The 14618-nt window shown below is 41.8% G+C and overlaps 1 protein-coding gene across 3 annotated transcripts; it reads left to right on the plus strand.

Moving 5' to 3' along the window:
* Positions 1-7861: 7861 nt before the first annotated feature.
* LOC129636267 (uncharacterized) lies at positions 7862-12792 on the plus strand. 3 transcript variants are annotated; one of them, XM_055559656.1, is made up of 2 exons: positions 7862-8743; positions 11800-12792. In XM_055559656.1, the coding sequence occupies exons 1-2, from the start codon at positions 8261-8263 to the stop codon at positions 11854-11856; spliced, it is 540 nt and encodes a 179-aa protein (XP_055415631.1). In that variant the 5' UTR covers positions 7862-8260; the 3' UTR covers positions 11857-12792. The 3 variants fall into 3 exon arrangements, with proteins under 3 accessions (XP_055415631.1, XP_055415632.1, XP_055415630.1); XM_055559657.1 differs by having other exon boundaries at positions 11803-12792; XM_055559655.1 differs by having other exon boundaries at positions 7863-8661; positions 11803-12792.
* The last annotated feature ends 1826 nt before the right edge of the window (positions 12793-14618 follow it).

The raw sequence follows: 14618 nt of genomic DNA on the forward strand, positions 1-14618 counted from the left end.
AGATCAGACCTAAGGATTGAACCTAGGTCTCCTGCATTGCAGGCGGATTCTTTAACAGCTGAGCCACAAGGGAAGCTCCTACAACTAGAGAAATCTAGTTTCTGCTTCCTACAACTAGAGAAATCCTGCACATAGCAATGAAGACCCAGCGCAGCCAAAAATAAATACACACACACACACAAACAAAAAACAAGCAGGACAAAGAACCTCAAGTCTCACTGAGTTTGGTTTAATAGAAGTTGCTTTCAAGTGACTTCTGTTCATTTGTGAAAAGGACAAATGAAGAAGCATAGCCTCCCACAGGGCAGGGAGATCTGCTATGCATTAACCTTATGGGTTAAGGGTTCAGGAGTCAAGGAGCCCAAACCATGGGGTCCCTGGGTGAGTCTGTCGGACAAAGGGGAAAGCTTGAAATAAATGAGTGAAATGTGTTAAGTCCTTGCAAAAGTGAAGCGCAAAATTTGTTTATTAATACTTAGAATTACTTGACTGATGTACAGTTTACAGTACATTTGGAGTTTAGCTAGGGCCACACCCTCTCACCCTGAAACATCTGATTCTGCCAGGAAATGGTTGTGTTTGGAATAAACCTTTCCTGCCTGCTGTCAATCCTCTGCTGCTGCTGCCTCCATCTCTCAGGCTATGATGATAATCTTCTCTTCCTGGTAACTAGAGAGCCTTGTATTCCTACAGAGGGTGCATGCACTGGTCTCTGCTCTTTATCCTCACTACTACCCCCTACCCAAAAATGCCTTCCCCCAGGCTTGAAGTACCTGCCCAAAGCTTGGCGCTCCTTAGGTCCACTCAGCGCCTCAGGTTATCTTCACTACCCCAGCTTTGCCTCCTCCACCTGGCCAATTAGGGCGAACATGAGGAGCCCTCTAAGCAAAGATTTGGAAAATCAGGCAAAAGGAAATTATTCATCCTTGAATATTAGGCTCATTGTGCCAAGCTCCGTGGAGAGGTGCTGTAACCCATCCATTTCTGATACCTTCGTTGCTTCACAGACTGGTGCTCAACTGGGCAATTCATTGGATGTGTAAGGACATCTCCGACAATGAATAGACATAAGAAATGGCAGTCTTACATGAGCTTCAGCAAATCCAACCCATCTTTTTGCCCTGTTTTGTTGCTCTCTCCAGTGTCTAATTTCTTGACCACCTGGTCTATGATCTTAGATTTCCATCCTGTGCCTGGTATGCCTCCCCAGCTCCAGGACTATTTTTTGGAAATCTAGTCTTTGCTGTTGGAATCTATTCTCGGGTCATCCTGGTTTATTTCTGTGACTTCAGTTCTTCCTAGTTCTCCTGCATTTTGGTCCCAGGCCTGTTGCATGTAGACAAGTCCCTACCAGCGTCAGCAAACTTACCCCCACCCCCAACCCTGCACCACTTTGCCTATTCCTAGGTATTTTATTTGGCTATACGAAATGGCATGTGAGATTTTACTTCCCCAACCAGGGATTGAACCAGTGCCCCCTGCAGGGGAAGTGCGGAGTCTTAATCACTGGACCACCAGGGAAGTCCTTGCCTATTCCTAGATATTGTTGTTTTTCTGTCACTAAGTTGTGTCTGGCTCTTTGCAACCCCATGAACTATAGATTGTTGGGCCCCTCTGTCCTCCATTGTCTCCCAGAATTTGTTCAAATTCATGTCCATTGAGTCAGTGATGCTATCTAACCATCTTCATCCTCAGTCACCCTCTTCTCCTTTTGCCTTCCATCCTTCCCAGCATCAGGGTCTTTTCCAAGGAGCCGAAGAGTCAGCTCTTTGCATCAGGTGGCCAAAGTGTTGGAGCTTCAGCTTCAGCATCAGTCCTTTCAATGAATATACAGGGGTTATTTTCTTTAGGATTGCCTCTTTTGATCTCCTTGCAGTCCAAGGAACTCTCAAGAGTCTTTTCCATCAGCACAATTCGAAAGCATAAATTCTTCCAGGCTCAGCCTTTTTTATGGTCCAACTCTCACATCCATTCATGACTACTGGAAAAACCATAGCTTTGACTATATAAACCTTTGTTGGCAAAGTGATGTCTCTGCTTTTTAATACGTTGTCTAGGATTGTCATAGCTTTTCTTCCAAGGAGCAAGCATCTTTTGGTTTCATGGCTACAGTCACTGTCTGCAGTGATTTTGGAGCCTGGGAAAATAAAATCTGCCGCTGTTTGCACTTCTTCCCTTCTATTTCCTATGAAGTGATGGTATCAGATGCCATGGTCTTACTTTTTCTAATGTTAAGTTTGAGTTTCAAGCCAACCAGCTTCAAAACTGCTATCACAGGACAGAGTAAGGAACCAGGTTGAGAGCTGGGAAGTCTGAGGTTATGGCTGAGGTTCCTAGGTAATCTAGCCTTAGCCATACCTTCAGACTTTCCTGTCCTCAACTTGGCTCCTTACTCTGTCCTGTGACAGCAGTTTCAAAGCTGGATGGCACCTGGCATCTTCTCACGTGCCCTCAGCGGACACACAGACTGCGGTGGACACCTTTGGAAGGTGTCTCTGGAACCCAAGGTCCTGTCCTCTGAGAACCCCGCCTCTGCCCGTAGCCGGTGTGTAGCCCTTTGGTCTGAGTACCCAACTGTCAGGCTCTAGCTTGAAATTTGGAATTCGGAGGAAGTGACACAAAGGTGACCCAGGTTATTCCTGGTAGGGTGGTGAAGTTGAGGGTCCAGTGGCAGTAGGTGAGCCTCCAGGGGTGGGGGCAGAGGAGCCAGGAGCAGCAGGCAGTGGTTTTCAGAGAGAGAACAAAGCAGATGCACAGTGGGAAGCCTGTGTGCAGATAAGAGCTTGTAGGACCCCAATGGTAACTCTACTTGCCTTGAGCCACATGTAAGACCCCAAGAGGGGAACACAGCTGGCCAATCAGCCCCACCTCTGGCTGCCCCGGGGAGTCACTGCTTTTAGATCACAGCACAGAAGCACATACATACGTCTTCTCCTAGAGCAGCGGTCCCCAGCCCTTTGGGCACCAGACCAGTTTTGTGGAAGACAATTTTTCCACGGACCCGAGTGGAAGGGGATGGTCTCGTGATGATTCAAGTGCGTTATACATTTATTGTGCACTTTATTTCTATTATTATTACTCTAGCTCCATCTCAGATCATCAGGCATCAGATCCTAGGGGTTGGTGACCCCTGTTCTAGAACACCACCTCCATCCTCAAAAGACTGCTCAACACAGTAATTCAGGCAGCAGACACCTGAAATTGACATTAGATGTTGAAGTCCATTTGCTAGCTCTGCCCTATAGGCTTGTAATTTCCTCCCAGGATCTATATTTGCAATTCCTGTAGCCATTATCCAGTGGTTAGCCTGATACATTAAGCCAATGTGTGGTCAGAATAAGTCAGTGTCTCTGACAGTGAGTTTAAACCCCCGACTAAAATTGCTACCAGATTGCTACTTCCTGGAAATCTTTTACAAATGGGTTATAGAAAGTAGAACATAACTTTGCTTGAAGGCAAGAAGTTAGAATGTTTACCTACATCAAAGATTTAGAAAAGAAACTGCAAGTCAGTCAGGCTCTTATCTCTTGAATTAACTGACATCAGATCATAAAACATAAAGGATTGGAATCAGGGAACTTTTTATTTTTAAATATTTTGCAAGATAACTTTGTGGTCTGGTTAAAAATATGTTTAGAATAAAGCTGTGTTTTTGAAAACCTGTTTTAATATTTCTTTAAGCTAGGCCTTCTTTTCGTATTTTCAGTGGTAGAGATCATTATTTTTTACATCTGTGAGCAATTAAAATCAGACAAGATCTTATTATGTGATGTAAACCATAATGCATTTTTAATCCTTTAGCAAAATGTATTTAAGCTTATTTTACTTGTATATGAAAAGGGCTTTTCAGTACTTGAAATAGCTCTTCCTTCTAAGGGAATAAGTGTTAGTTGCTCAGTCGTGTCTGACACCTTGCGACCCCATGGACTGTAGCCTGACAAGCTCCTCTGCCCATGGAATTCTCCAGGCTAGAATACTGGAGTGTGTTTCCATTCCCTTCTCCAGGGGATCTTCCCCACCCAGGGACTGAACCAGGGTCTCCTGCATTGCAGGCAGATTATTTGCCATCTGAGCCACCAGGGAAGCCCCTTAAGGGAATAAGGTACACAACAAATACTTAACGTAACATCTATGTTTTGATGAAATGTCCTGTGAATGAATTACTGTGACCAACAGTACAGATACAAGGATTACCTGCATCTTTCACTGAATCCTCATAAACACCCTGGAGGTTGGCAGTATTATTCCCATTTGAAGACTGGATCCCTTCAGCTTAGAGAGGTTAAAAAACACACAGCTAATAAGAAATGCTCCAAAACCTGTTCAACAGAAAGTCACTGTGATTGCAGAAAGGAATTTTTCTTTTTTTAGTGTTATTTCAATGACTATGTAAAACTGCATTTATTTCTCCAAATTCTAAAATAATTAAAATTGGTAAACTGCCTTTATAATTAGGAAATGCAAATAAAAAATGTGGGATTCTGGGACTTCCCTGGCGGTGCAATGGTTAGGACCCAGCACTTCCACTGACATGGGCCTGGGTTCAATACCTAGTTAGGGAACTACGATCCCACAAGCTGCTCAGCCTGACCAAATAAATAAGTAGATAAACAAACAAAAAAAATTTTTTTTTAAATGTGGGATTCTGTGCTTCCCTGGTGGCTCAAACAGTAAAGAATCTGCCTGCAATGCAGGCGACCCAGGTTCAATCCCTGGGTCGGGAAGATGCCCTGGAGAAGGCAATGGCAACTCACTCCAGTATTCTTGCCTGGAGAATTCCATGGACAGAGTAGCCTGGTGGGCTACAGTCCATGGAGTTTCAAAGAGTTGGACACAACTGAGCAGCTAACCCTTTCACTTCATTTTATATCTTCACATTCTATTTCTAATCCTACCTTTGCTGTCATATGAAAGCCATTTATTAAAAAAAATGTGGGATTCTACAAATTCATAGGAAATTCTTTATTGGGTAATCTTACATCCCTAAGAAAGAGTTGGGGGCAAACTTAAAAAGATGTATGAGATTAGCCTTAAAAGAATGAATTCAATTCAGAAAGAACATATGAATTAAGTATAACTTTCTGGAGATTAGTATTTGGCATCTATCAAGGCAGTCTTCCAAAGACATTTCCCTCAAATCATGGTCTTCAACTGAAGAACCTAATATCTGAAAAGTGACTGTATGTACAGCATATATAATTTACCTTGCCAAATACAAAGGATGTATGTTAAATCAACATTAAAGTTTACACTTTAATCTGCTAAAGTTAAGTAACTGTAGTTAAACCTTCCAAGTCAACTTAACTCAGTGCTCACAGTCAGTAAATAGGTCATAACCCGCCCCTCCCACACAAAAAAGATAAAAGCAAAACAGAACAAAAACAAAAAAACAGGTTCAAGAAGGAAGGGATATAGGTATACCTGTGGCTGTTTCATGTCAATACATGGCAGAAACCAATACAATATTGTAAAGCAATTATCCTCCAATTAAAAATAAATAAATTAAAAAAAAATGGCTAAGAACCCAAACGAGGTAAGGTTGTTGAATCTTTTAAAAATCAGCTTATTCATTGGTTCATAAAACATTTATAGAATATCTCCTAACAAATTCTGTATATTTCACTTTATGCTGTATTAAAAGAGATCTTATGATTTTATTAACTTGAAGAACTGGAAAAATCAATGGCAGGATACTGTCTTTGTATTGGAATTCAACAAACCTAAATATTAAGATTTTCAAAGATGTTATGTGGATTTTTTTTTCAGAGAAAAAGGAATTACTATACTACCAAATTTAATGTTAACATACATAGTTTTGGACATTTTCATTAAAGACTAATAAAATTAGTGTTTATAGCTAATTTAATTTTTAAAAGAGATTTTGTTTTGTTCAGAAGAGCTAGCCACTATTTAAAAAATTTTTCTTTTAGCTTTATTGTCATCATCATTTTTATTTCTTTATAGTGGACTAGGGCTTCTCAGGTGGCACTAGTGGTAAAGAATCTACCTGCCAACACAGGAGATGCAAGAGATGTGGGTTCGATCCCTGGATCAGGAAGATCCCCTGCTGTAGGAAATGTCACCCGACTCTAGTATTCTTGCCTGGAAAATTCCACGGACAGAGGAGCCTGGTGGGCTATGATCCACTGGGCTTCAAAGAGTCAGACACAACTGAATACACACACACACACACAGTGGACTAATCTACAGCTATTTCAAATTTTTGAGCACTGAGTTCTGGTCATTGATTTCTGTGGGCCCCTGTGCTTCTGAATACTTGAAACCATGTTTACTAAAGAATTAACAACCGTGTACTGAAGAATCAGTGTACAATGATTCATACTTTAGAGGATGCTATTTAAAAATTCCAAATGTGACTAACTTCAAAGTAGAGATTTTTTTTTTTTTTTCGGACACCTGGTAATTTTGGCATAAAATAGAAAATTGACATTCATGTTCATTTTATGTAAAATGAATTCCAACAAGTTTAAGTAGAAGCAGAGTTGGAGACTAAGTAATGGATGTTTTGAAAACCAGACTGGAAATTTTGTTTATATTAGAGTGAAGCCCTTTTAAAATTTATTTGAACTTCTGTTCAGGAAAATATTTAGATTCTCCTTCGCCGTCTTAAGGACCTATTGTCTAGGTCCTTAAGAGTTATGGATTTTATTTGAAAACCTTGAAACAGAAAAAAAATAATTCCTCCTTTTGTAAGAGTCTCCAAGTCTCACATATTCTCTTTAAAAATCACCGGTCTCATTTCCTTTGAGATGATGAGCTATACATCCAAAGAACAAAGCATTTCCTGAGTCGGTTTAGTGTACATGTACACAGGGTTAGTTCCTGAGTGTTTGTTACGTACCCTCAAGAATCTGGTAGAAATTAAAAAACAAAACAAAAAAGTCAGAGAATACAGAAATTTATATAAAACCCTGAGATGATAAACAGCACAGAATTATGTAAAGTCCTAGCAAGGATTTGATAAATTTGGTCATTTAGAAGTACGTATAAACACTTAATAAGCTTTACTTACCTTAAGGTAATCAGTTTGAAAATCCATAGAAAGCTATGACAGTGGAAAGATGTTTGGACTGGGAATAAATATCAATTCTTGTCCAATTGCTAGTGGGTATGAAATTTCTTTAAGGGTGAAGAAAATATTCTGGAATGTGATAGTAATGTTTGCACAACCTTGTGAATATACTAAAAACCATTGAATTGTACACTTTAAAGGGTGAATTTTATGGTATGTAAATTATGTCTTGATTAAAAGAAAATCCTGGTTCCAGAATTTTATGCCCTTTTGGAACTCTAATCCTTTCCCCCCAGCTTTACTGAGGTATAACAGATAACATTGTGCAATAGGGGAGACCTGGGTTCGATCCCTGGGTCAGAAAGATCCCCTAGAGAAGGGAATGGCTACCCACTCCAGTATTTTTGCCTGGAGAACTCCATGGACAGAGGAGCCTGGCGGGTTACAATCCGTTGGGTGGTAAAGAATCAGACACAACTGAGCAGCTAATATCCAACAGTAAAAATTGTGCAAGTTCAAGATGTACAATGTGATGACTTTGATGCCTGTATACATTGTAAAACATTATCACGATAAAGTTAGCACATCTAGCACCATTTATGCTACATAGACTAGATCAAAGCAGTAAGTATAAAACGCATGCTAGGACTTCACTTTCACTTTTCACTTTCATGCATTGGAGAAGGAAATGGCAACCCACTCCAGTGTTCTTGCCTGGAGAATCCCAGGGACGGGGGAGCCTGGTGGGCTGCCGTCTCTGGGGTCGCACAGAGTCGGACACGACTGAAGCGACGCAGCAGCAGCAGTAAGGAAAGAAAAGCTATTATGTAATTTCCAATGGAAAGAGTAGGATACTGGGACAACCGACTATCCATTTGGAGAAAGGAAATTTTCTTCAAGATTTTCTGCAAATTTATTGGCCATTCATATTTCTAATTTTGTGATCTGTCCTTTAGCAACTTCCCGTTTAGGTGTGACTGTCTTTATGAATTTTGAAGTGTTCTATTTTGAGATTTTGAATTCTTTACTTTTCATAAATGATGGCAACATTTCCCCCAAGTTTTCACGTGCCGCTTAATTTTATTTGTGGGTTTTCTTTTAGTACAGAGAAACTGAGAACTATTTTAGTCAATTTATCAATCTCTTCCTTCTTGGTGTCTTCATTTTGTTTTATTTTAATTAAAAAATTATGTATTTACTTTGGCTGCACTGGGTCTGCGTTGCTGCATGGTCTTTCCTTTCTCTAGCTGCGGCGAGCGGGGGTTACTCTTCCTAGTGGTGCTCCGGCTTCTCACTGTGGTGGCTTCGCTTGTGGCGCATGGGCTCCAGGGCGCAGGCGTCATGGGCTCCAGAGCGCAGGCGTCATGGGCTCCAGAGCGCAGGCGTCATGGGCTCCAGAGCGCAGGCGTCATGGGCTCCAGAGCGCAGGCGTCATGGGCTCCAGAGCGCAGGCGTCATGGGCTCCAGAGCGCAGGCGTCATGGGCTCCAGAGCGCAGGCGTCATGGGCTCCAGAGCGCAGGCGTCATGGGCTCCAGAGCGCAGGCGTCATGGGCTCCAGAGCGCAGGCGTCATGGGCTGCAGCACATGTGCTCAGCAGTTGTGGCGCACAGGCTTCAGCTGCTCCCAGGCACGTGCAATCTTCCCGGACCTGGGATCCAATCCATGTCCCCTGTATTGGCGGGCAGGTTCTTCTCCACTGTACCACCAGGGTAATCCCTTCTTTTAAATCACCGGTCTTAAAAATCTCCTTTCCAACCTTAAAATTATTTATATACTTCTTCCTAGTATTTTTGTGATTTTCTTTTGCATTAAAAAAGTTCATCCATTGGCCCGCTGTACAGCACAGGGAACTCTGCTCAGTGTTATGTGGCAGCCTGGATGGGAGGGGAGTTTGGGGGAGAACGGATACATGTATATGTACGGCTGAGCCCCTTTGCTGTTCACTTGAAATTATCAGAACATTGTTAGCGGGATAACCTCAATACAAAATAAAAAGTCCAAAAAAATTTAGACCATATGAATATGTTTGATGTTGTAGGACAGGAAGTAACAATTTTCTTTTTCTTTTTTCCCCCCAGTGGATGGTGAGTTGTACCACTATTCTCTTCTTTCCACTGGGATTGCATTTATCTCTTTTTCTTGCTTGGTTGTTCTGATCAGAACTTTTGTACTGTGCTGAATAGGAGTTGTGAGAGTGGGCACTTTTGTCTCATTCCTGATTTTATAGGAAAAGCTTTCCGACTTTCACCAGTGTGATGATAGCAATGAGTTTCTTAGATATAGTTTATGTTATGTGAGCTATGTCTCTTCTACATTTGGTTTCTTAAGAGCTTTGATCATGAAAGGGTGTTGAGTTTTGTCAAATGCTTTTTCTGCATCTATGGAGAGGATCATATAATTTTTATGCTTCATTCTATTAATGGGATGTATCACGTTTCGTAGCTACTTAAGTAAGTTTCCCAAGTTCTTAACACTTCAGTTTTTCCATTGTAAATTGAAGGGAGTTTATCAGAGCAAAGCTTTTCATACTGTGGTTTGTGATTCCTTGGTGAGTGGGAAAATCAGTTTAGTGGATGGCAAGCAGCATCTTTTAAAAAATGAAACAAATATATGGGCATATTTGTTGCTGTTGCTTAGTCACCAAGTTTTGTCCAACTCTGCAATCCCAAGGACTGTAGCCTGCTGGACTCCTCTGTCCATGGAATTTTCCATGCAAATGGAGACATAGCAAATAGATTTTTTTTCTTTTAGGATTTTTAAAAAAATGTGGATCATTTTTAAAGTCTTTATTGAATTTGTTACAATGTTGCTTTTGTTTTATGTTTTGGTTTTTTGGCCATGAGGCATGTGGGGGATCTTAGTTCCCTGATCAGGGTTCGAACCCATGCCCTCTGAATTGGAAACAGAGAGTCATAACCACAAGATAGGTGGAAAAATTTTTTTTAATTCTTTTTTTTGTAAGGAGCATGGTATGCAATGGAGATAATAGTTTTTGTAATTTGGTATAAGGATCATATCCTTAACACCAACTTAAGACTCAAGTCATTTTTTGTTGAAATGATAATTTTGACAAGATGATAATATAATTAGAATGACCCCACGGCTGCAACTCTGATGGTGTAGTTATTTGGTATCACTGCGTACTTTTCTCCTGCTATTTCATCCGTCAAGTTGGTTTCCCAAAGCCCCAGCACAAATGGCTACCTGGTCATTTCCAGTGTGAGGACCGTGTCTTTCACTTCTGTATATCCTCTTACAGTATCCAGAACCATGCCATGCGTGCGGACAGGGCTAAATGTGTGCTTGAGCAACGAATATATACATGAAGCTGGTTTGGAAGAGACGTAGGAATACTTTCTTTGTTAGAAGTGAAAAAGGATGCCTCAGCACTGGGACATCAAGAACGACAGTCCCGTGCAGCAGTGCTGAGAAGCAGCAGACAGCAGGGCAAAAATGCAGTAAAGTCCCCTACGTACAGACCAGTTCTGTTCTGAGATCGTGTTCATTTAAGTCTAACAGAATGAGCCTAGGTACTCAGCCAACACGACCAACTATGTAGTACCACCCTGTAACAGGTTTGTAATACTTGTCACACAAATAATATTTTAAAAAAACAAACACACAAAATAAAGAGAATACTTTGAATTTCACAGTACAGTACCTTGTTGTACTATACTACAGCTGGCATACAGAGGTTGACATCGAGTGAACAGGCAAGAAGACACACTGCCTGGAGGAGGGAGAGGAGGTGGGAGATGGCAGAGCTGAAGGGTCGTCAGCAAGAGGAGATGGAGGGCGAGCTGCAATGTCACTCCCATCTGACGCTGATGGAACCCTGCTCGCATCTTTGAAAGTTTGAAACTTGAAGGTTCGTGTGTAGGAGACTTACTGTATGTAGAGGCGGCCCAAAGGCCGCTCAAGGAAATGAAGGCAAACTGCGACCCGGAGACTAAGGGCAAGTTAGGGCAGGGGTGATGTCATCAGAACAACAGTAGAGGAAGACAGTTTTGGCAGCAGACTTTGAAGAAAAAAAAAAAAAAAAAAGAGGGGAAAAAGGAAACGGGAAAAGGAAGTCTGCTCAGCACGCAGGATGACATTGGGGTGGGAGGGGAGCTTCCTGTCACAGCTTGATGTTTGCAGCATCTGGTCACCTCTCATAACAGGGAGACTTTAGAAACCTGAGCTTTCTCAAGCTGCCGGTTTACAATACGTCCGGATTCCATGGCCTAACAGTGCTGGCAGACGGGCACATCCGAAGGCAGAAACAAAACACAGATGGAAGACAAATGTGTCTCTTACACTGAGGCCATTCCCGTTAGTTTTTCCTATTTGGAAAAGTATATAGGCTTCCTCTGTTTTGGGAATTTACTAGTTTTGTGTTGAAAGTTTTCTTTTAATAAAGTGATTTGCAGATCGTGACATGTGGCTAAGAGACCAACAAAGAAAACAGTTGTTTCCAAAGCTAGTGATATTTTCCACGACCTATTTTTCTGTTGCATTAATTTTGCAAGATCCCACACCTTACTACATATACAGTATGGTTCCAAGTTTCCTGCAACGCCATTGTGCCCTCTAGCGTTTGTTAGTATATCATGACGGCTATGTTGGAGTTTTAAAAAGTGCTCAGAGGTGCACTGACTTGAAGAGCAAGAAAGATAAGGATTTCCACCTTATCATTTCTATCAGTCATAGAAGTGTGGCTATGTTATGGTAACAAATCTCAGTGGCTGAAAAAAACTAAAGTTTTTTTTTTTTCTTTTTCTAGCAGAAGGTACCAGGCAGGCTGCTCACACCCATCTACACGCAGCATCTTGGGATCTAGGTTTCCTGGGTCTTGTGAACTCTGTCACCTGGGGATTCAGCAGGACAGGGAAACACACGGAGAAGGCCTGCTGGCTCTCATCTACTCTACCCTGGAAAGAAAACGTGTCACCCTGCTACTTTCCACTGGCAAGAAAGTGTCCCCAGCCCAATAACCAGACAGCCTGGAGGGCAGGGAGAAACACAGGGAAGACGTGGGGGGCACCAGCGGCCCCTGCTAAATCTTCTATGGGAGCGCCTGGGAACGAACGCATGAGAAATTCCAGCTGAATTATTTTGGGAAATATTTTTGAAGTTTTCCAGCAGGAGATTATTCAATCAAAAAGAGAATAACAATAGCAGTTTTAATGTTCATAATTCTTTATCTTTCAATATGACACTCAAATATCCCCTCTGTGCAAGAGCAGAAGTGTAGGGATAGATTTTTTTTTTTGATGTGGACCATTTTAAAAGTCTTTATTGAATTTGTTACATTATTGTTCTGTTTTTTGTTTACTTTTAATGTTTTGGTTTTTTGGCCAGGAGGCACGTGGGATACTAGCTGCCTGATCAGGAATTGAACCCACACCCCCTGTATTGGAAGGTGATGTGTTTACCGCTGGACTATCAGGGAAGTCCGAGGGACAGACTTTTAAGTTAGTGTCTGTTCTGATTGACTTTTGTGTGAAATGAAACGTCCCTTCCTTCCCTATTCTTTGTGAGAACTACCCTACTCCTCTTGCCTCTCTTCCTTTGATGTTTAAGTTGTGATTTTATTTTAAGAACTTCTTTCCAACTTTGATTTGGAAAGCTGTTACCCAAGCTGTTCTTTTTACTGATATCCCATCTTGGAGACATATATTGCATTTATTTAAGAAAGTTTGCAAATTTTATCTATTATTAGCGAAATATATTTAAGGAAACCTTATAGTTATTAAGTATTGAGCTTGATGGCTCTTTTGATTTTTTTAATTGTAAAATATATATAACATTAAAATTTACCATTTTAACCATTTTTGTCTTTTATTCATTTTAAAAAAGTTTTGGCCACACCCTGTGGCAATGTGGGACTTCAGTTCACCTGAACAGGGATCAAACAAACCCTCACCCCCTGTACTGGAAAGCCATCTAAACACTGGACCACCAGGAAGCCCCTAAACACTCTTTTCTGCTCTGTAGGACTGCTGTGAAGGCTAGGATGAGTTAGTATATATAACTCTTAGTACCGTACCTGGAGGCCTCAGGGGTGCTTTGTGCTAGGTAGCCAAGGGCTGGTGGCTGGGTCTCTGAGGGATTAGAAGAAACATCCAGAGATGAGAGGTTGTTTTGGTTTGAAAACCACTGGGATGAATTTGGGATTGACAGCGTGGAAACATGGACTTTGATCCTGCCTTCACCAGAGTAGCAGTGCGATTGGCGTCAGGTCCCTTACCTTCTCTGGATAGCAGTTTTCTCCTTGCTGAAATGGGCGGGGGCGCTCTGACACCCCCACGTTCGAGTTCGCGGAGGCTGGGATTCAAGCAGTGCCCCTCCGCAGCGTCTTTTGAGGTCCGCGGGCGCCACCCTGTGGTAGAAATGGATAATGCCATCAACCGGCTCGGCAAGACTGAACACGCAGGGACCCAGTTTTCTAGATGGATTTTTATCTACATACAGAAAAATTTCTCCAGGGACAGGGGGCCTTAGCCAGAGTGGGAGTGCCCTCTTATTAAAATAAATGGAGCATGATCTGGACATGGCACGGTAGGCAGAATCTTATTATGGCAACGGGAATAACTCATCAAAACACCTGAATAATGTATAGCGTGCTCGGCCAGTTCCAGAGAGTGGGGTCCAATAACACTAACTAAAACTTGGAATCTGTTTAATTCAATGCGTTTTTTTCTGTGTTGAAACCGTGACCTTGAAAATGACTCTATCTTCAGAGTCAGGCCTAGCTCATGAGTTTCTGGGTATACTTGTTAAATCTGCTCTGTGTACTGTTTATGTCCTGGCGTTTGTTGAACTGAAAGTCAAGGTCACTCTGCCATGAGACCCAAAAGCCTCTTCTGTCTCTAAAGGATTTTTAAATGTCTGATTAGTAACATTGGAGAGCTGGGTGTATGATTCAGAAAGGTTACTGGGACAAACGCTTCAGGGAATGACCTTGGCTTCTGAATTTCCTTCCATGGGCAGAGAGGGTGTTTGCAACAGAGGCTGTCAGGAAACAAATATAATAAAAAGATAACAGACCAGAGGTCAGAGGGAGTTGTTCTGTCATTTCACCAATGTTTGAACTCTGGAGGAGCAAGATCCATGCCTCTGGTTTGGGACTGCATATACCCTCTCCCTAGGTTTAAACCCACTTTTTTTTTTCCCTCCCAGCAAAACTTCAGACTGAAATTTTACCTTCTGAAGAGCTAGCTTCAAAAATTGCTCAGAAAATCTCCTGTTCCTTTATATTTAAGGTCATTTCATTCCTTCTATGAAGAAATCTGTGGATTACAAACTATATCATCCTGGGAATTCCCTGGTGGCTTAGTGGTTAGGATTTTGGGTTTTCACCGCAGTGGCCCGGGTACAATCTCTGGTCAGAGAACTGAGATCCTGCAAGCAATGCTGTGTGGCCCCCCACCAAAAAAACCAAGAACTCCCAACTCCCTCAACACCCCACCCCCATAGTATCCAAAAATTGTTATAGGCTGATATTAAACCACTCAGCCACTTTTGTAATCCTATAGGTCAGTCCTCCCTAGAGAAGGAAATGGCAACCCACTCCAGTATTCTTGCCCTGGACAGAGGAAC

Source organism: Bubalus kerabau, chromosome 21 (assembly GCF_029407905.1).
Source record: "Bubalus kerabau isolate K-KA32 ecotype Philippines breed swamp buffalo chromosome 21, PCC_UOA_SB_1v2, whole genome shotgun sequence".
Taxonomy (NCBI): Eukaryota; Metazoa; Chordata; class Mammalia; order Artiodactyla; family Bovidae; genus Bubalus; species Bubalus kerabau.

Excerpts from the sequence above, each read along its gene's own strand:
- LOC129636267 (XM_055559655.1), top strand. The coding sequence starts at position 8,261 with ATGGTCTTTCCTTTCTCTAGCTGCGGCGAGCGGGGGTTACTCTTCCTA. Across the intron at positions 8,662-11,802 it reads CAGGCTTCAGCTGCTCCCAG|AAGGTACCAGGCAGGCTGCT; the intron begins GCACGTGCAATC and ends TTTTTCTAGCAG.